The sequence below is a fragment of the Microcaecilia unicolor genome, chromosome 7 (genome assembly GCF_901765095.1).
Source record: "Microcaecilia unicolor chromosome 7, aMicUni1.1, whole genome shotgun sequence".
Classification (NCBI taxonomy): domain Eukaryota; kingdom Metazoa; phylum Chordata; class Amphibia; order Gymnophiona; family Siphonopidae; genus Microcaecilia; species Microcaecilia unicolor.
This window is the reverse complement of record NC_044037.1, coordinates 263,621,090-263,644,714: the sequence shown is the minus strand read 5'-3', so window position 1 is coordinate 263,644,714 and position 23,625 is coordinate 263,621,090. Positions and strand designations below refer to the sequence as shown.

At 41.0% G+C, this 23,625-nt stretch overlaps 1 protein-coding gene across 1 annotated transcript in view; it reads right to left on the bottom strand.

The window, feature by feature from the left end:
* Positions 1–5,892: 5,892 nt before the first annotated feature.
* LRP1B (LDL receptor related protein 1B) overlaps positions 5,893–23,625 on the bottom strand; it is a 1,639,960-nt gene continuing 1,622,227 nt past the window's right edge. The window contains 4 exon segments of the mRNA XM_030210865.1: positions 5,893–6,033; positions 18,852–18,950; positions 20,268–20,308; positions 20,311–20,411. Of these exon segments, the coding sequence (XP_030066725.1) occupies positions 5,893–6,033; positions 18,852–18,950; positions 20,268–20,308; positions 20,311–20,411 (382 nt within the window).

Here is a 23,625-nt window from a genome sequence, read left to right as displayed (position 1 = left end):
TTCCCAATTAAAAATAAATAAAGGATACATTCAGGCTGGGAGAGAAGGATAGGGTGCATTAGAAGAATCTGAATGTCCTCAAATTGACTTCAGTAGAAAATGTGCTGAGCACCTCAACTCTCACATATCTGTTGAATTTTTGATGGATGTCTGCTAGTATTCAAATAATATGTATATATGTATATGTTTTATATGTTACATATCTATATCTATCAATATATTTGTGCTTCTCAACCCAGTCCTCGGGGCACACCCAGCTAGTCAGATTTTCAGGATATCCACAATGCATATGCATGTGATAGATTTGCATACACTGCCTCCTTGGTATACAAATCTATCTCATTCGTATTCATTGTAGATATTCTGAAAACATGACCACCTGGGGGTACCCTGAGGGCTGGGTTGAGAACCACTGATTTATATCAGTCGCCTTCTCTCCATCTAAACATCTATTAATATCCATATCAGTGGTACCAAATCTGGTCCTGGAGACACCCCAACCGGTCTGGTTTTCAGGATAGCCACAATGAATACTCATCAGAGAGATTTGCATACACTGCCTCCACTGCATGCAGATCTCTCTAATGAATATTTATTGTGAATATCTTGAAAACCTGACTGTCAGGGGTGCCTCCAGGACCAAGTTTGGGAACCATGATCACATCTATGTATTTGCGTCTGATATACCTTTCAGTGCCATTTTGTTTTAATAATGTGGTTGAAGCTACACGGTGTTTCCTGGACCAGTAAGTTGAATAAATTTATGCTAACATATGAACTTTGAGCAACTATAAAGTTTTCACTCGATGTTTTTATTACAGATTATGTGTGGGTTAATAGTAAGCTCAGCAAAAACTGATGGAGCCATTGAATGAGAAAAGCAGTTAAACACAGCTACAGTTTGAATTAATAGAGGGATATCCCTGAAGAAGCCACATAAAAAAGGTGAAATGGTGGCTTCCATCGGAGTTATTTTTAAGTGTCCACATGATTTGAAATCTTTCGCCAATACTAGTATCATATTTATAGATACATTTGATTCAAAATCACACTTTTGTTAACTGCACATTTGAAAATTATATATTTTGACTGGAGTATATAAGAGTGGCTCACAATTTTGGATTACTGGGAATCATTGAGTAGAAGCATTTTTTATTTGCATCACTGAAATTTGTTTTAAAAAAGGAGGTTTTAAAACAGACAAATGAATGAAAATGGAACCTGCAATTAAAAAGGCATTTATACATCTTTTTAAAATAGTTGCTGAGATCTTTTTCCTCCTGTTTTAAGTAAGTCTTAAGACTAAATCTGATTATTATATAATATTCAGATGCTCATTCATTGCCTAAAGATAAACAGATAATTGATCTTTATGAGAAATGCAGTAGTCCAATTCATTTGGTTCTAGATTCAAATGACTAACAAATTCATTTAAGCTAGAACTGATGTTTGTGTGGTCTAACTAAACAAATAAAGGAGGTCAATTTAGAACGTTGTGTGGTTTCCACATGTGGAAATTGCAATATTTACATATGCAAATTGGTTATACATGTAAAAGAAGATTTTCAGAATGCTATTTACATGAATAGATGCCCAGAACACACAAATTTAAATGGGGAGGGCCAAAGAATTACGGTGGTTATTTTAGAAGCATCCCCACGTTTAAATGATTGCATTTAAACATCTGGGAGAGCCCAGACATTTAAATGCCATTTCATAACACATGTGGGAAAGCTTAGCATGTGAGGATGGTAAGGGAACATATGGAGGATGGGGAAAGGTTGTGGTGTGGATATAACTACAAAACAGGTGTGCATTCCCTATGCCACATAACGAATCCACATGTGTACTGGGAAATCTAACATAACATAACATAGTTTGTTACCTTTAGATTGTAAGCTCTCTTGAGCAGGGACTGTCCTTCCCCATGTTTTAACTTGTACAGTGCTGCGTAACCCTAGTAGCGCTATAGAAATGCTAAGTAGTAGTAGTAGTACTGGGAAATCTAAATGTTGGAATTTATACCTGCTCCTAAGTATATCTAAGTGCCTCCTGTAGGAGCAACTGAAAATCCCATTGTCTGGGGTCTCCACTGCGCCCTCTGAATGTAGAGGGGCTGGGACATGCAACCTTGCTCCTGTTTTACATTTGGCAGAGTATTTTGTAAAATATTATGGGAATTCCTTATATCCTGACTTGGACAAATGAATTCCCTTTCCATTTTTATCTAAAATCTGTCTGCATACATTTATGTCCCATTTTACAAGGGGAATGTATATATGCATAAGAACATAAGATTGCCATGAAGCTTCAAACCAAAGGTCCGTTGTCCAATATCCTGTTTCCAACAGTGGTCAATCCAGATCCAAAGACCCCTGCAGCAATAAGAATTTCCCAAGACAATCAAATGTTTATCATTTCAATAAAACAGTCAACAATATATTATTTATAAAGAATTGAACACTTCATTATAGAAACATAGGCAAAATGACTATTATAACCAAAATGAAAAATACTATTCAATTTTAAAAATGTACTTAAACAAGAACCTGAAAAAGTTTATGATAAGCAGAATACTGTCCAAGCAAAACTGCACAAGTATTACATAAATCAATAGTTTATAAAGGCCTCCATATGGCAAAGTTTAGAAATAGGTAGTATGCATGCACAGAATACAACAAAAAGTCTTTTATAAAACAGCAATTAATGTTTCTTTTGTAATATTTGTGTACAGGGAATAGAGAGGAAACACACGCTTATTCCATCTGGTTAATACATTATGACAAAAGGCAGTTGTGTCTAGTCGAGGTTCCAAAAGTCCTCCATTATGTGTGATAGTCTTTTGTGCCTTTAAAGGTATGAAAAGAATACTTCTTACATCCACTAAAGATATAATATTCCTTGTGTATGCCAAAATACGAAAAGAGAAATCATATTTGTTTTGTTCCCCTCCAATAATGGCATACATATAACAGCAAACAAAACAATCATTTCAAGAACATCTACATTGCCCTCCACATTGAAAGTTTACTTAAAATCCCTTGAACAACTGTCTGATAGCATACATTGAATAGGGAAGTTAAACATTTTGGGTAAAATACTGGGCATATTGAGCATTACTAAGAGAATAATGGCCCTCCATTTCCATGAAACCTACAATAACTGCTTAAACGTCAATCCATGATTATCCAGGAACAGTGGTGGTCCTACCATCAAGCCACCTGAGGCAGGGGTCTCAGGCGGCACTCTTGTGAGGTGGCATTGTCCCTCGCCCTTCCCTCCCCAACACCCTTCCCCAAAATTACCTTCTTGTCTTGTGTTTTTCAAAAGAAGGAGGCAACAGCAACTCCTATAGGCTGCCCTGCCACCAGTCCCAGCCCCTTCTCTTTACTGCAGGCAGCCCACCTCCAAGGAAACAGGAAATTACGTCAGAGAGGCAAGCCACATGCAGTAGAGAGGAGATGGGACCGGCGGCAGGGCAGCATATGGGAGTAGCTGCTGCCACCTTCTTTTGAAAATCAAGAAAAGAATAGAAAAGGTAATTTTGGGGAAGGGGGTTGGGGAAGGAAGGGCATGGGGCGGCAGTGTCGGCGTCAGGACAGTAGCTCATTTTCTGCCTCAGATGGCAGATTGTTTTAGGCCGCCCCTGCCCAGGAGATAATATATGTTTAGGAACAGCAGTTGGAACTAAATGCTATAGGGGCCCTTTTACCAAGCTGCGGTAAAAAGTGGCCTACAGTAGTGTGGGCACGTGGAATTTCAGTGCACCAATATAAAAATTGGCGCATTGGCTATTTACTGCCTGAACTCTTACCACCTCCTATTTAGAAGGCAGAAAGGGCTCATGCGCTAACCCGGAGGTAATCAGGCAGCTCAAGGCACTGCCCGAATACCGCCACGCATGCCTACTCCCCGTCCCCTGCGCTAGAAAATACAAAATTATTTTCTGGCACAGGCATTTTGCCATGCGCTAGCTGTGCGGTAGCTCTACTGCTGCTTGATAAAAGGGCCCCATCACATGTAAGCAATTTATTGAACTGTACGGATTTTACCCAAAAATCAACAGCATGATTCCATGAATGAATACGTCATATGTAGATTAACACCCTCTTACGATCTTGGACAGCTGTATGAGAACTTATAGAAGCTGATATTCCCATAATAATAATAATAATAATAAAAACTGATTATCTAAATTTATGCTCCTAAATTAGGCACTTATATATGCCCCTTATTTCACCCAAACTGAGAAACCTAAGGGGCCCTTTTATGAAACTGTGTTAAATGCTTATGTGCACTTTATGTGGTACAAATACCCTAATGTGGGATGTGCTAAAGCCTTAAGCATTAGTGTTAGCATGTGAGTACACTAATTTTTTAGGGTGTGTGACAGGGACAGAGTGGGCATTTTTGCGGTAACCAGTTAGTACATCTACAATACTGCATGATAACTGGTTAGTGCATGATTAACGAGAGCTCTTAGTGCCTCCTAAATAGGTGGTAGTAAATGCTCCTGCAGTAACTTTTTAATGGCCATGCACTAATACTAACATTAGCATATGGACATATTTTGAAAAAATAGAAAATAGCCCTTTTCATAATTGTGGTAATAATGGCCTTGGGGGTCTTCAACAAAGGCGCGCTAGCGTTTTTAGTGTGTGCTAATGATTAGCACAAGCTAAATGCTAGACACATCTATAGGAATAAATGAATATTTCTAGCGTTTAGTAGACATATGTTTAACGCAAGTGCTAAAAACGCAAGGGCACTTTTGTAAAAGGGCTGTTTGGTGAGCTAAGGCCATGTCTTACCGCAACTTAATAAAAGGACCCCTATGAGTTTAGATGCAAGTTCAACAATATTTTTGATCCTAAAGTTAGATCTTAAAAGTTATGCTCCTAAACTTAGGCCTGCCAGATGCTTACCTAGATTTAGGAGCTTAATTTAAGTACCTAATGCTGAAAACCTGTTAAGCTCCTAAAATGTTTTCGCTGCCTTACATTTGCTTCTATTACCACCTACTTTTTAGGCTCTCAAATTTAGTGGTATATTGAAATTAGAAGCATACACTTAGGTACTTAGCCCTAACATATTTTCAAGAAACCAAACTTGGAGCCTAACAAAGTTAGAAGGCTAAACCCTTTGAATATCAGCCTCAAAGAGCTCATAGGCTTTGTCCCAGAAGAAGAAACATCCTTGACAAGTCAGTTTCACTATATTCATTTTCTCAGTATTCACTAAACATGGAGGTCTACATCAATTATTATCAATAATATAATAAGATATTATTGAATTCCTGTAACAAACCTATGGATATTTATATAGATAACTGGAGGTTCTGAATCTATGATCTTGTTTACTGCTAGGCAACCTAAGTTAGTTTTAAAAGAAATGGACTTGTGAAATAAATTGTGAATACAGTTAACTGTTTTATTGTATTTTTTTTGGTTATGATCAGCAATCGAATAGAAGGGAGATAGGTACTGGGCACAAAGGTAAGGCATTCAACCGCTCTTTCACCATTCAAACAGAACTACAATTACATACTGCTTCTAGGAAGAGTAGATAGATCCTTTGTTCACTGAGTGGAATCAAAAACATTTGTACAAAATGGATTGCTCATTTTCACACTACCAAGAAACATGTTACCTTTAATCTTAACAAATTCAAGGGTATATTGTAACAGCAGCATTATTTTAAATTGTACTGTAGTGCAGTTTATTTTTCATAAAAATACCATACAAATGGTCAGTCAAAAGTCATCAGCAAATCAAAAAACAACAACAAAAAGGAGGTAATGCTGATGCCAAAACAATTATAATACTGTTGGTACATAGAAAAGTAATCATTGTATTTTATACATTTATACAGAGTATAAAAGGTAACTGAAGATTATGCCATTGTTTCTCTTATTCCAGTTTCTATTTTCTTTGGAAGGAGTTCTTTTCGTTCATCAACACTTGCTAAGGAGTTTCGACAGTTTTGTCCCTCTACAAATAATTTAGCATATACTGGATTGGAGTAATTTGTTGGCTGAAAAGAAAACACATGGCGTAGGTTAATAACATTATGAAAGTGTGATTAACTTATACTAACAATATGTAAAATAATAAGTTATGAAAAATCATAATTTGGCAAAGAAACCTAAGAGTATATAATCTTAAACAAAGGAATGGTTCACAAAAATGAATATAATGGTATCTTTAAAAATATATATTTTCAAAATGAAGTTCACTATCCTAAAACTTCTGCACTTAAATTACTGTTGCTCCTGACATAGTTAGAATTTTTTCTCCTTATTTGCATGTTCTACTTTGGGAGGATAAATGTCCAAAGACATGATCCTATCAAATGAAATATTGAACAAATGTAAAATTAAACAATTCAGTTGGTCTGGCCAGAAACAATCATTGAACATTTCAGAGCTTGAAATAGCCTAATAGCAGAAGCCATTAGTGTAACAGATTCCTAGCATGACTGGAACTGATGAAGGTCAGGGATATGCTGTCATTTAAAATAAACATAAAAAAATAATTGGCCCGATATTCAGCGCTATTTTCGGTTATCTCTATTGAATATTAGCACTTAGTGCATGCCCCTGGATTCTATATATAGCACTTTGAGTTGTGCATGCAAATTTGGGCAAAATTTGGGCAGAAATCTGTATACGCAATAACTGAATAACAAGCCAATTAGTGCTGATAATTGTCATCCTAGCAAGCAACTATTAGCACTAATTGGATTTAATTAGCAGTTACACATGTATATTTAGGCACTGGATCTGAAAAGTGGGCGCAGACATAAGAGGGTCATGGGTGGATCGGGGCGTTCCTAGAACTTCTGTGCATAGTTACTGAATAAGGGGGATATGTACTTAATTTAGGCACAAGGATTTGCACCATGTTTCAGATGGTGCAAATGGCTTTTCATAAAGTTAGGCGCGATTCCTGGGCTCAAGCACTATAAACCGTGCCTAACTTTAAGCGTGTTTATAAAATAGCACTGAGCATTATTTTTTTTGGGGGGGTGCTGATTTTTTTTTGGTACCATATATAGAAACTAGTTCATAGAGGCTAACCAGCTATATTGCATAATATAGTTGGCTATCCACAAATATCCAAGCGCTGGCCAGCTAAGTTCAGCAGGCAAATCAGACCACCTAAATAATAGTCTGATATTTGCCCGCTTTTAACTTAATTGGTCAGCGCTGAATAATCACACAGGGGTCCTTTTACTAAGCCACAGCAAAAAGTGGCCTGCAGCAGTGTAAGCATGTGTTTTGTGCTGCACCGGGTCAGTTTTTACTGCACCTGCAAAAAAGGGCTTTTTTTTTTTGATGGGACAGGAAAAGGGCATGTGGTAAAACTGAAACCAGAGCACACCTACAACTGGCCTGAGCCCTTAATGCCACCCATTGATCTAGTGGTAAGGGCTCATGCACTACATGTGCAGTGACTGGTCGGTGCACACCAACTGCCAATAACCACCGGAAAGGCCACATGTGGGAGGACATAATAAATAAATTATCCAGTCATGGGCATGCAGCAAATCTGAAATTACTGCCGGGGCATGGTAGCATGGCAATAGTCTCATTTTGGTGCATGTTGCATGTGATTAGAGCCTTGTTTTTGCCAGGTATTTGTGACCTGGATTGGCCACTGTTGGAAACAGGATACTGGGCTTGATGGACCTTTGTCTGTCCCAGTGTGGCAATATTTATGTACTTAGCCTAACATGACTTTGTGAAAGGGCCCCATAGCCAGTTAAGGTACAGCCGGCCATAAACCCCCCAGATATTCAATGCCAGTCATCTGAAACAAAAAGGCATTGAATATCTGGAGATCAGCGCTGCCAGCGGCAGCTAACCACACTGCCTGCCACTGAATGAATATCAAGGGTCTGTTGTCATTGGGGCCTTTTAATAAAGTACTGTAAAGTTTTGCATGTACTGTTCTATAGCAGGATGCTTTACACACTGGCCTACGCCACCTATATTAAGTCTATTCTGTAGGTGCCTATTTTTCTTTATAGAATTCTAGCACAAATGGCCAAAGAATAATGTACAGGGACATATCCAGTAGAAGAAAAGAAGTGATCATGCCTCTGTACAAGTCATTGGTGAGGCCCCATTTTGGGCTATTGTGCTCAATTTTGCAGGCAGTATCTTGCTAAGGACATCAACAGACTCAAGGCAGTTCAGAGGAAGATGACAAAAATGATGTGGGGCTTGTGCCAAAAAACTTATGAGAAGAGACTTGAAGACCTCAATCTGTATACTCTAGAACAGTGCTTCTTAACCCAGACCTTGAGGAACACCTAGTCCCATCAGGTTTTCAGGATATCCACAATGAACATACATGAAATAGATTTACATACCAAGGAGGCAATGCATGCAAATCTACCTCATGCATATTCATTATGGCTACACTGAAAACCTGATGGGATTAGGTGTGCCTCAAGGTCTCAGTTGAGAAGCACTGCCCTAGAAGAAAGAAGGGATGGGAGATACGATACAGACATTTAAATACTTAAAAGGTATTAATATGCAAATAAATCTTTTTTGGAGAGAAGGAAGCAGTAGAACTAGAGGTCATGAGTTGAGGTTGCAGAATGGGAGACTTCGGAGCGAGGCAGCATTGTTTATTTTGTTTGAATCTTTCCCTCTTCACCAGAAAACTTCTTTCATTTGATGTGTTTCCGTGGTGTGCCAGACATTATATTGACACATACATCAAATAGTTGATTGACATCACCGATACCAGCTCAAATGTTTTACATTTTGGTATTTGGCGCCAATGCTACTTTTGTTTTAGTGCAAATGCAAGTGTTTATCTTGGACTTTTACTTGCACTATATCCTACTAACATATTTTTTTTTCCTTTTATACATTGGGTTTTATACGATCAGATGCTACATTGTCAGATAAGCTGATTTTTATACTTTTTTTAGATTTTAATGTCAGAGCGTACTTTGCCATAAGAGCCATTTTTCTTTTAATAGCTGATGTTGCAACATTTATGGGTTTGTTTTCTGTGAGGTAAATTTCCAACAGTTTACACTTCACCGATGCCATGAGTTTATTCTTCTTAAAAGATGATGCCTAACGGTTGAGCACCTAGTGCCAGGAAACACAAATACATTTAGGCACGACCATTTACACCAATGAAAACCTGGTGCAAATCCTCTTGCATAAATTATGCATGGATCCCACTAATTCTATACCAATATGCATGTTTTTTAGGAATGCTCCAATCTGCCCATGCCTCTCCCATGGCCATGCCCCCTTTCAGATCCACGCACTAGAATTTACACACACCTCTTTATAGAATACACCTAAAATGATACACGTGTAAATTTTAATTATTGCCAATTAGTGTCGATAATTGCTTGTTATTGCCCAATTATCAGCACTGATTGGCTTGTTAATAAATTAAGTTGCACGTGCAAACTGGATGCATGTCCAAATTTATATGTGCAACTCAAAGCACCATATAGAGAATCCTGGAGTTAATATACAGTAAGTGCCTGTGTGTTAACCCTAATGCACAGCCCATACCCATTACATCCATAATCCACCCTTTTCTTGCCCCTTAGCAGCATTTACAGTTAGCATGTGAATTAGTAAGCTCTATCATGCTAACACAGTAACAGTTTCTGTGGTCAGGTGCTAAAAGTTTTTATTTGCTTATTCACACACAGAGCCCCTGATTTTCAGCACCAGCCTAAGTCATGATTAAAAACCCTGATGACTGAAAATTTCCCTCTTTTCATCTCTCTTCCCTCTAAGCTGAGCAGGAGTCCTCCACTTCCAGTTCTGCTAGTGGAGAGTGCTGTTTCACTATTGCATTTTCAATAGTGAGAGACAGACAAGTTCTGTAGGACGCCAGGGAACCTGCCTGTCCCTAGTGATTGAAAACACAATATTAAAGTACCTCCGCCCACCCCTCCACTGGCAACAATGCATTTGGAGGACTCCTGCTCAGTTTAGAGGGAACAGTGTTTTTCAGTGGATAAAACGTTATCTGTCCAGCTCTTTGCCTGGAGAACATTTATCCTGTAAAAATACTGTTGTACAAGCGGCATGCTGAGACCGATAAGTGCTGAAATTCATTAACCACAGTTGTCTGGGTAACTCAGTTCAGCCAAACAGTAGTTCTAAAGTAAACCAGCCAATTATGTCTGGTTTACTCCAGTGGCGTAGCCAGACAGCCAATTTTGGGTGGGCCTGAGCACAATGTGGGTGGGCACAAAATGTTCTCCCCCCCCCCCCCCCAGCCAAGCATCTGTTCCCTCTTTCTACCCTCCTCACCCTCATAGCCTATTTCCCTATACCTTTTACCTCCCACCACCAGCATCTTCCTGTTCCATCTCTCTCCCCTCCCCATTGTCCAGCATTTTCCCTTTCTCTTCCCTACCATCCATTGTCTATCTTCTCTTCCTGGATCCATCTTCCCTCTTTCTCCCCTCCCCCACTTGTGCATCTCTCCTTTCCTCTCCTCTTCTCCACCTTCTTCATGTCCAACTTTTCTCCCTCTCCCTGCCTTGAGCCCCTGGTTTAACATCTCTCCCCCCCCCCCACCACCATCTCTCCATCCTTCCTTTCCCTCACCTCAATGCCATGTTCAACATTTCCCCTCTCATCTCTCCCTCCCTTCCACTTTCATGTCCAACACGTTTTATTTCTCTCATGCCCTTTCCCTCCCTCTCCCCACCCATATCCAACCATTCTCCCTCTCTTTTCCCTTGCAGCATCTCTCCGTCCCTCCCCCTATCTGTCTCACTCCCTCATCCCAACAGTGCTCCTGTCTCTCCCTGACCCCCCCCCCCCCCCCAGCACACACACACACACACACACACAACAAACCTACCACCCGCCAGCATGCTGCAGGTTTTTTTTTCCCTCCCTTTCCCCAGACACCACTCACTGACATGCTGGCTGCAGGCCTTCTTTCCCTCGGGCCCTCCCTCCCTCCCCTTCGGGCAGCGCGCCAGTCTACCTGTACAGGAAAAGTGCACAGCACCGGGTCGTCCTGCCGCTACGCTGCTGCCCTCCGCTCCGTTGTTATCATCTTTCTGGCACAGAGTTCTTCTTCTGCTTATCTGCAGTGGATCCGCGCGCTGCCAGGGCTGTATGCTGCTGCGACTGCTTCCTCTGTGCTGGCCCCGCCTTCTTGAAGAGGCGGAAGGTGGGACCAGCGCAGAGGAAGCAGTCGCAGCAGCATACAGCCCTAGCAGCGCGCGGATCCACTGCAGATAAGCAGAAGAAGAACTCTGTGCCAGAAAGATGATAACAACGGAGCGGAGGGCAGCAGCGTAGCGGCAGGACGACCCGGTGCCGTGCAGCTTTCCTGTTCAGGTAGACTGCGGCGCTGCCCGAAGGGGAGGGAGGGCCCGAGGGAAAGAAGGCCTGCAGCATGCACCGTTGCTGGGTGGGCCTGAGGCCAAAGTGGGTGGGCCCCGGCCCACCCAGGCCCACCCGTGGCTACGCCCCTGGTTTACTCTAGACTGGATATTCAGACCAAGTGAATTCTAGTTACATGTTCAGTTTAAGTTAACTGAACAAAGTTGCCAGTTAACTTGACTCAGACATAGCTGGTTGAATATTGACCTCAGTGCTATTAGACTGATTTTAAGACTGGTATATATACATGCCATCCTGAATTGATATGTGTCTTTCAACCAGAATCCTCTTTCTGGCAAAAGCCATATTTAAAATATTTAAATTCTCAAGTACAACCCCCCCCCCTTTTTTTTTCTTCACATCATTTAGTACTTCTCACTGACTTCTAGGCAAGGCAAAACATTTTTTTTTAACTCACTTATCATTAGTACCTTGAAGAAGTCTATATTTTAGAAAATGTAATGCATGTGGAGAGAACATTGCTGAGAATGTTTTTCAAAGAAACTACCCAATTTAGAATAGCTTTGAAGGGAGTAAAGTAAGTTAACTGCAATCCACTAAAGAGGGACATTTTATAACCAGGGAGCCTAGTTCAAAGAAGCAAAAATGTGTGTATTTCATAAAGAAAATTAGGAGCCTACTTTTCTTTATAAAAAATAATTTCTATTGGGAAAAAAGTGCCTTTATTTAAGGTGCGCTCACTTACATCATCCCATTAGCTGGTGTAATTGACCATGCATCCATGCAATTCAAGCTCCTCTTATTGGCCTATAAGTGCATTCACTCTGCAACCCCTCACTACCTCTCCACCCTCATCTCTCATTACACTCCTTCCCAGGAACTTTGTTCATTAGGCAAATCTCTCCTAATTGCACTCTTCTCCTCCATCGCTAACTTCAGACTCCGTTCCTTTTATCTCACCGCACCTTATGCCTGGAATAGGCTTCCTGAGCCGTTACGTCTAGCTTCATCCCTGATCGCCTTCAAATCCGGGCTAAAGGCCTACCTGTTTGATGCTGCTTTTGACTCCTAACTTGTCACTTGCTCGTAACCTTTATCTTGTCTTCCTCTCTTCAATAGTCCCTTTCCCTTTGTGTCCTTCTGTCTGTCCTACCCTTATCCCTTATTGGTCCTGTCTGTCTGTCCTGATTTAGATTGTAAGCTCTTTTGAGCAGGGACTGTCTTTTATTCATGTTCAATTGTGAAGCGCTGTGTACGACTGGTAGCGCTATAGAAATGATTTATAGTAGTAGTAGTAGCATACATATAGCAAGAACATGTATGAACTACAACATTCTATAATCCACACAAGTACCTGATCATACAGTGCATGCTTTATACAACTCTGCCCATGTGCAAGCCAACATTAAAAGTAAGTGCCATGCAAACAATGCAGTTACTTTTGTGCTGATCAGCATTATGTAAGAGGCCATTTACTTATGTAAGTTGCCACTTATCTATGTAAATGACAGAAGTACTGACATTTACACTTTACAGAATTATCCTCAACTGTTTTTCTGAAAAAAAAAGAGGTACTTTCCAATGCAAATGTCTAATCTGGCCAATCACATTCTTTCTTAATATACATTATATATACATTAATATACATTATATATATATATATATATATAAATTAAAAAATAACAGATTCCTCAGTCCATCCCACTCAAGATCCTCTTCCCTTTAGAGATACATGCCCACTCCTTCTCCCCTGATTTGCGTTTTAGCACAATTTCTATCCTCTATATATCCTTTTTACTTTTTAACGGACTAAGGGGCCCTTTTCATAGGCCTTAGGACACCCTTAAGCGAGTCTTTTCCACGCAGTACAGGAAAACAATGGTCAATTTTCCATTGTTTGAATTAATGGCAATGCTCTAGTGTTGCCGTTAACATGTGACCATTAAATAAAATTAGCATGTGAGCACTTACCGACAACTGTACAGCGCTGTGTAACCCTAGTAGCGCTCTAAAATGTTAAGTAGTAGTAGTAGTATTTTGCATTCGGTAAGGGCTCGTGCACTAATAGCACATTAATCTATTAGCTCACGGTAATGTAGATGCACTGACTGATCAGTACAGAAATGCCCACTCTCCACCCCCCAGATGCGCCCCCTTCATGGAAAAATAAAAATATTTTATAGTGTGCGATTTGTGGGTGCAGATTGGGATCTTACCACAGGATTCCTAGGCGTGTTCCGCGGTACTCCTTTTTAAGTTGTGGTGCAGCTTAGTAAAAGGGCCCCTAAATCATGACAACACACCAGTTCACACTTCTTATCCTCCTACAGGATTGTTTTACCCAAACGATAGATCAGGCATTCTGTGAGCAGGTTTGAAGTGGGGATTGCATTTCTGTTCATATTTTCCAAAATTGTGCTGACAAAGAATCCACACAAGTAGCATATACACTTTTGTGCACACAATTTACCTTTATCAGTTTTCAAAGGGAAGCTTTTGCCTTTTAAAATCAGTGTAATGTATGTGGGTAATATGTCCCCAAAGACTTTACAGGTGTGTGTGTGTGTGTGTGTGTGTGTGTGTGTGTGTTATACACAATTTGAAAGTTGTCTCTTATGAGCATTACTAAGGAAGCATTGCAAACATAGGGGTCCTTTTAATAGGCTGCGCTAACAAGTGGCCTTAGCATGCCCTTACATGTTTTTTTTCTGCATGCTAAGGCCAGCACAGCTGGAAAATGGCCACTGTCTACCCCCCAGACACACCCCCTGGTTAGCTTCTGGTTTGTGCATGCAAAATTACCATGGGACGCCTCAACATGTACCGTAGTAAGCCCTTTTCAGCTGCGGTAAGTATGTGCTAATGCTTAACGCAGTATTCTAAAAGGACCCTATACTACTTTACTTAAAGCACGTGTTTTTGTGCAAAGTTATACAAAACAAAGAACACAGAGGAAACAACCCTCAAAAACTACTACTACTACTACTATCTAGCATTTCTATAGCGCTACAAGGCATACGCAGCGCTGCACAAACATAGAAGAAAGACAGTCCCTGCTCAAAGAGCTTACAATCTAATAGACAAAAAATAAAAAATAAGCAAATCAAATCAATTAATGTGAACGGGAAGGAAGAGAGGAGGGTAGGTGGAGGCGAGTGGTTACAAGTGGTTACGAGTCAAAGGCAATGTTAAAGAGGTGTACAACCACAGCGAAGGTACCAAAAAATGGACAGACGCGTTTCAGCCAAAGGCCTGCCTCAGGAGTCTCTACTGGATGTGTTGGACAAGAATGTCAACAAGTTTCAGCTTATAATAACTATATGAACCAGGTACTTGGTCAAAGAGATTTGGTGTTATATTTGTTGCAGTAGCAGTTTCAGTACATAAATCTGTTTGACCAAGTACCTGGTTCAAATAGTTATTATAAGCTGAAACTTGTTGACATTCTTATCCAACACATCCAGTAGAGACTCCTGAGGCAGGCCTTAGGCCAAAACACAGGCGTGTGTTGAGTCAGTGGATGCAATAAAGAATTGGACATTATAGTGTTGTCTTTCTATATTTTGATACTTTCACTGTGGTTGTACACCTGTGCAGACTTATAGGTTTGGCCAACAAAGATAAGTAGTCAATGATGAAAATTAACACCAGATAACTAACTTTCTCTTTGCTCCTCCACCGCACTACTAGGACCCTCCAGAATCTGGCCTGCTGAATTCACTCATTTATTTACATTTAGGAAGTCTTTTACAAAGAAGTGCTAGCAGTTTTACAGCATACTAATGCTTTATCACGGGCAGGTTCAGGTGTCCCACAGTGATTTTGCATGTCTGGGGGTGTAGAGTGGGTGTGTTCCTTGCTTATTGGTTTGTGTAAATTTGGTTTGTGCAGCTACATTGCCATAGTAATGTGGAGGGGCATAATCGAATGGGGCCTGCCATCTATAAGGGCGGCCATCTCTAATGACAGCCCTATCAAGCGGCGTACCCGTCCATATAATCGAAACAAGAGGGCCAGCCATCTTTCATTTCGATAATACGGTCGGGGCCAGCCAAATCTCAACATTTGGGTCGCCCTTAGAGATTGCCTGCGTTAGAGATGGCCGCCATTGGTTTTCGCCGATAATGTAGTGCACTGGTCCCCCTGACATGCCAGGACACCAAACAGCCACCCTAGGGGGCACTGCAGTGGGCATCACAAATTCATCCCAGCTGCATAGCTCCCTTACCTTGGGTGCTGAGCCCCCCAAATCCCCCCCCCAAAAACCCACTATCTACAACTGTACACCACTACCATAGCCCTTAGGGATGAAGGGGGGCACCTACATGTGGGTATAGTGGGTTTGGGGGGGGTCGAAGGCCCCCATTTACCACAACAAATGTAACAGGTAGGGGGGTATGGGTCTGGGTCCGCCTGCCTGAAGTGCACTGCAACCACTAAAAACTGCAGGGACCTGCATACTGCTGTCATGGAGCTGGGTATGACATTTCAGGCTGGCATAGAGGCTGACAAAAAATGTTTTTAATTTTTTTTTTTGTTGGGTGGGATGGGGTTGGTGACCACTGGGGGAGTAAGGGGAGGTGATCCCCGATTCCCTCCGGTGGTCATCTGGTCAGTTGGGGCACCTTTTCGAGGCTTGGCCGTGAACAAAAGGGACCAAGTAAAGTCGGCCAAATGCTCGTCAGGGCCGGCCTTCTTTTTTCCATTATTGGCCGAGGCGGCCATCTCTTAACCATGCTCCCGTCCCGCCTTTGGTACACTGTCAACACGCCCCTTGAACTTGGCTGGCCCTGCGACGGAAAGCAGTTGAAGCCGGCAAAAATCAGCTTTTGATTATATCGATTTGGCCGGCATTAGGAGAAAGCCGGCCATTTCCTGATGTGTGTTGGAAGATGGCCGCCCTTCTCCGAAAATAATCAGGATAGTAACATAGTAGATGATGGCAGAAAAAGACCTGCATGGTCCATCCAGTCTGCCCAACAAGATAAACTCATATGTGCTTTTTGTGTATATCTTACCTTGATTTGTATCTGCCATTTTCAGGGCACAGACCGTAGAAGTCTTGCCCAGCACTAGCCCCACCTCCCAACCACCAGCCCTGCCTCCCTCACCGGCTCTGCCACCCAATCTCGGCTAAGCTTCTGAGGATCCATTCCTTCTGAACAGGATTCCTTTTAGCACGTAAGCCCTTACTGCCTACATAATGTGCAGTGACAGAGACTCACACACTAATAGCCAAATGCTAATGGGAAAATTAGCACATGGCCATTAATGGAAAAAAATAGAAAAAAAATGCCCATTTTACCCTAGTGGAAAAAATAGCCTCAGCATGCGGGAATGGGGACACGTTAAGGCCACTTTTTACCACAGTTTGTAAAAGGGCCCCTTAGAGGGTCTTTTACAAAGCTGCACCAGCGTTTTTAGCTTGTGCTACAAATTAGCTGGCACTAAACGCTGAGACCCCATTATGTTCCTATGGGCGTCTCAGCATTCAGCACCAGTAGAATGCTTGCACTGCTTTGTAAAGATCCCCTTAGTTAGCTAAGGAGGGTTCTCATGTACTACAGTGTAAAGTAACTTTGCAACAATGTTTCAAATCAAGCACATTTTGTGAAATAATTTCATACAAATATGTATTCAGTATTAAACCGGTGCATGAAATCTGGCTTCCTTGAAAAAGTTTATTTAAGTATGACATTCAAATGGGACTGTGATGCAGATTCATGCATATTAGCATATTTTTGACAAAATTTCAGAAGAAAAAATGTTTTCAAGGATCTGTGCTATGCTATGTGACGGATTTGTAGCCCATCAAATACCTAATCAATCAGGTTCAATGCAGGTAACAATATCATCAAATAGCAAGAAGGCAATTAAAGGGCCCCCATGGCCTGATTTGGAGACCACCAATCATATCCTCCCTCAGCCCTAACCTCTTTAGCCTTTCTTCATACGGGAGTTCCATCCTCATTATCATTTTGGTCGCTCTTCTTTGAACCTTTTCTAATTCCGCTATATCTTTTTTGAGATATTGCGACCAGAATTGAATGCAATACTCAAGGTGAGGTCGCAGCATGGAGCAACACAGAGGCATTATAATATTTTTGATCTTATTTTCATCCCTTCCTAATAATTCCTAGCATCCTGTTTACTTTTTTGGCAGCAGTCTCACAATGGGCAGAAGATTTCAATGTATTGTCTACAATGACACCTAGATCTTTTTCTTGCGTTCTGAATCCTAAGATGGACCCTAGCATCAGGCAACTATGATTCAGAATATTTTCCCCAATGTGCATCACTTTGCATTTGTCCACATTAAATTTCATCTGCCATTTGGATGCTCAGTCTTCCAATTTCCTAAGGTCTTCCTGCAATTTTTCACAACCCGCATGTGTTTTGACAACTTTGAATAGTTTTGTGTTAACTGCAGATTTACCCCCCCCCCCCCCCCCCGTTTACAAAGCCATGCAAACAGTGGCTTCCCTCATGTCCATCTTCTTGTATTCACTTGTATTACATTTGTACCCCGCGCTTTCCCATTTATGGCAAGCTCAATGTGGCTTACATGGGGCAATGGAGGGTTAAGTGACTTGCCCAGAGTCACAAGGAGCTGCCTGTGCCTGAAGTGGGAATTGAACTCAGTTCCTCAGGACCAAAGTTCACCACCCTAACCGCTAGGCCACTCCTCCACTCTATCTCATCTCAATAAAAGACTATGGACTTTTCCTTCAGGAACTTGTCCAAACCTTTTTAAAACCCAGATATGCTAACCGCTGTTACCACATCATCCAACAATGAGTTCCAGAGCTTACTATTCTTTGAGTGAAAAAATATTTCCTCCTATTTGTTTAAAAGTATTTCTACGCAAACACAAGAAAAGTTACTTGCAAAATGTATTTACAAACGCAGATGAGTCAGAATCTCAACTGTATCCAATACCTAAATTTAGCAACAAGCGTTATTAACTCCCAAATATTTTTGCTGGTTAAAACATAAGGTTTTAGATTCCTTTGAATATTGACTACTCAGTGAACCTTATCCTTAGTTTTTGATTATATCAAACCATTCAAATATTGATTCTAAATTTAAAATATTTAGTTTAAATGTAATTTCTTAGATTGTAATGCTCTCCTAATTTAATGGAATGTAGCACCATTTATATTTATCTCACCCTGTAATACCACCACTAAGTATACGCAATTAATGGCATTTTGAGTTATAATTTCAAATTATGCTAAAACCAAAATACCCAAAAAGCATTTGATATAGCACGACCCCCCACCCCTAAAAAAAACACAAACAACTTTAATACAGTGGGGAAATATCATGTTTGTACAATTTTGTAACCCTAGTGACACTTTTTTGTAAACAACAGTACAGTTAAAATGGCTCTACTATGTGCAAATATGAAATCCCTTTGAACAAAACGAAAAGTGGGGAGGGAGGTGGCTTGTGATATGGTAATCATGGGAAATGAATTCTCTCTCACCCCTGGAGTTAGCGGTCCTTTCAAGTCAGAGTTTAGGTAGATCGGCGGTGCTGTGTGAGGAAGCTTGAAAACAGCAGGCCCTCCCCCTGTATATCGGGGCTGTATATAAGAGAGTGTTGTCTTTAATAAATGTGTACTTTCCATGCATTTTGAAATTGTATTTATGTTGAATATTTTTATTAATGCTTGCATGTATATAGTAAGCTTTAAAACAGCACGTCATTACAGTTACAACAATAATAACACCAAAAAATACAAAGAGAACATGCAATTATCATACATTAAATTCCCCCACCCCTCATTCCCCAATCAATATCTCATCCCACATCTCAATTCCTCATTCCCATTCACCATGAACTATAGTTCCACACAACTAAATCAGTATCTCTAACGACATTAAACAAATGGGAATCTTCAAATTAAGTTATGCCTTGAGATATATATATATATATATATATATATATATATAATATATATATATATATATATACAGCATGAGTCCTGGAGCTCCCTAGCTCATTTGCGGGCAGATTGACAACCAGAAGAGTGGTGAACACCTGCACAGGAAGGCACTGCAAACAGCAAATAAAAACACGCTTTGAGAAGAACCCAAAGATGCGTCCTCCCCTGCCCTGAGAAAATGAAGACTGAGGGACCCATGTCCATGCGTTGGGTGTGAAGACACCAGCACATGAGCTGTGGAATGCTGCTAGAAATTTGAACAGTCGTCCTCGCTAGTAAGCGTATGCACCGGCTCCGTCGGATGATGTCACCCTGAGGGAGAATATAACTGGCTTGCTTGTGATTGGAGAATGCCATGTATGTCCCATTTTGGCACCTTGCATTCGTTGGAATACTTTTTTCAAATGAAAAATTCAGCACAGAGGTAGTGCCTATTGTTTGGTGCCATATGTAGAATGCCCCCCCCCCCCCGCCCTCATATTTTCAGTTAATCATGTCACAACTTAATGATCCTGGTCAGCTGGCTTGTTGAGGCAAATCTGATGCTAATGAGTAAATTAGAGCAAAATATTAACCTCAAATTTGTACAGGTGCATAAGTAAAACATTTCTGGTTAATTTTCAGAATTTTCAGAATTGTTCCTGTTTTTATTGTTATTTTTGTTTCACAATTTCATTTAAATAAACATTTTTAATGAACACTAGAACTTTTTAATATGTGCAAAATGTATCTACATCAACGTTTAGGTTAGAGTACATTACATTTTTCACTCATGCATGCAATAACACTTTGGTGTATTGTATGAGAAATATCAGAATCCCTCAGAACTGACAAAAAATGCTGGTAATACATGTCTCCAAAAGGGATATAGCATTAAGAAGTGGAAAGAAAGTTAAGAAAGTTAAATGTACTCAACACAATGATGTTCAACTTTTGTATCATGGTGATATTTACCTTATTTGAATCTGCTGTAAAATTGGGATCTAGAAGACCTTCTCATTGTGATCATGATCCACTTCATACATGTTGTATGAAGGATTGCCAATCTCTACATTCATCCCTCCATTCGTTATAGGCTGTCTTCTGATTGTTTTTGTCCTGGCATATATGAATAAAAAAGTATATATCAGCAATTATTATTCATTAAGACTTAGGAGCTCTTTTACTAAGATGTGCTAAGTCTAACATGGGCTTAGAATGTGGAAAAATGATTACTGCAGGACATGCCTAAGCATCTTGTTGTAGTTTTCCTGTTTGAGTGTGCTAATCAAACTTGCAAAAGGTGTAGGATAACTAAGCCATCTACTGAATTCAGAGCACAACGGATACTCCTGGCTGGGAAAACACTACTGAACCTTTAGTGTGACTGGAGGCCAGTCTCACAGGAAGAGGGCAGCCGTTGGGGCATTGGGAGGGGGGGGGGGACTGTTGTACCAGGCAATAAAGGAGTCAGTGTGGACTGGACTCAATTACACCTGATGTGTGTGAATCTGCTACTGTGACCGGGGACCTAGTTGTTGGCTGGGCTGAATAGTCACTTTTTTGATGGATGTAGAAGATGGATCAACCAGGATCAAGTGGTAATGTTTTATAATTTTGTGTGTGAATGTTTGTACATTTTAATAAAGCTAAGGACCTTGATAACCTGCAATGATTTGAGGTGCATTGATTGTACATGTTATTAAAATATATTGTCTTGAATAGATTTTTTTTTACATCAAGTATGGATATTAGACTATGAATTCACCCAGTTCAACTTGTCTGTGGAAACTCCACAGATTCAAATCAGTTCAGTGGCTCTCTTTCATTTGTTTTAAAATCTGAAATGGTGTACAAAACCTCCACAGTAGATTCAAAAGAAAATCCAATTCTGAATGTACTAAGATCAGTAGCCTATTATAGATCACTGCACATTCATTCCAGGTTTCACACAAAGATCGGCTAATAGTCTTTTGATTCTGGTGACATATTTCTTCATGTTTTCAATGTTTACTTGTGTTGTTGGTGTACTTGGCCTTTGCATGAATGCAAACAAACAATCTGCTGTAATATTCTGGCTATTACAACACAACAAAGCAATTCTTTAGTTACCAGCTACTATTAAAATAACTAAACAAAGAAATTTAACAGACAACCTTCTTTTCAATAATCATTAAATGCTTGAGTAAACAGGCACATTTTTAGAGTTTTCCTAAAAGTAGCATAGTTTACTCATCTACTATAATAAAACTCATCCTCAAAGTTCTGAAGACAACGTTCTGAAGTCACTCAGTCACTCACTGAAGGGTTCATGGATTCATGGTGGTGAAAGCCAGAACACTGACCATGTCTCTCAGCCCCGCCTCGCATGACGGACCAATCAGAAAAAACACCCTCAACATTCTGAAACACAAAGGACCATCACAACACTGTTCCCAGGCAACACTAGGCAACGTAAGATGGACCAATCAGAGGAAACTACGTGACAATAAGGGAGGAGCATTCCACAGCAGAATGGCTCATTATCTGTGCAGCACGGAGAGCACAGAACCAACGCTGGATCGAGAGAAGAATATTCCTGCTGTGGGTATGTGCAAAAATAGACCGGGGGAGTGGGGGGGGGGGGGAAAGAAATGTTTAAATGCCTAATGCCAGTACTGAAGAGTGCCAGAGGGCCTATAGCACAGACTATATTTGGGATCGCTTGACATGGAGTCAGAGGAGCCGGAAAACAACGTGCCCATCACCATCTGGGATGTGGGCGAACAGGACATGCTGCGGTCCAGCTGGAAGGATTACCCGCGACCCAGCCAGCAGCAAACAGCGACCAAGGAAGGGGGAGGAGTACTCCCTTCCCTGCCTAGGAATCGCTGGAGACTGGGCTGCCAAACTAACGAAACAACCGCACACCGACGCACCACCTCCATCAATCGAAAGGCATCCACTCTTTCTTCAACAGAAATGCAAACTAATAATACAAAACAAACAAAGAATACATGGTTTCTCAAGCGGCTGCAGGTAACTCCCCACCCCCTTCCTCTTCCCCTTTTGCGAAGCGGCCAAGGACGTGCCCAACCATCCCCAGCCTCAGGCAAGCTGTCTCCCACCTCGGGGATTCCCTGAGCACCCAGAAAAAGACGGCGCTGATTCCTGCAGCACATAAATGTTCCAGCATTCCCTGCAGCCAGCCTGAAATGGACCAAACATACCGGATCACCCCCCCGACGGCCCGAGACCGTGCTCTTCTCCCTTCCGCCAACTTAAAACAACCATCCCCGTCCTCAGGCAAGCCGTCACCCACCTCCAGGATGCCCAGAACCCCAGCCCAATGGAAAAAGATGGCGCTGCTTCCAACAGCACATTTCTCTTCCAGAATTCCCCTACAGCAGCCCTGAAACAGCCAAAAAATACCGACAAAGAAACGTGCTCCTCTACCTTCTGCCCATCTAAAACAACACTGTCTGCCTCAGCACAACACAAAAAAAAAAAACATAGAAAAAAAACAACACTCAACAAAGGCTGACACCCCTACAACCACATTTACATTTCACCAACAGAAAGACCCCCCTCCACCAAACCTCCTTGACAGACAAAACCACACACACACACACAGTACAAAGAAACACACCCTCAAAGCCACACACCAATCCAAACCACTTGCCAGCACAGCACAGCATATCCCCCAACCCCCAAGCAAAAACAAACACAAAAAAAGACACACATCAACAACCTGCACACACACCGCACCTCACACACACACACACACACACACACACAAAATAACCCTGTGGACACATACACACACACACAAAAAAACCACATGCTAGCGCCGCGTTTCATTGGTTTGGAAACGGGCCTTTTTTACTAGTGTTCATAATAAAACTGCCAGTGCATTCCAAAGGAATGGGAACTACCACACAGAACAAATCAGCCACAAACTGGGGCAGGTTTAATAAATGGTGTCTAAAGCTAGGAACCAAAATAATGCAATATTCTATAAAGGGTACGCTGTGCAGAATGACCTTTACAGAATACTAGTTTACCACACATTAAATGCTGATTAATGTAATTAATTGTTATTGATTAATTGGTTTATATGCAGATCTGTGATTCATGCCCAAATTTGCACACCCAACTTTAGGTGACGTAGACAGAATCTGGCAGCCTCTACCTACCCTAACCTTCATAACAGGTAGCACAACCAGCTGATGTGTCCCATTGCAGTGCAGATTTACCAAAGAGATTGCTAATTGCAGCAGGCTGTACAGATAATTCAAGTTTATCATTTTCCAGGATGTACAAAATCAAACAGCCTAGCACATTCTGCATTTAT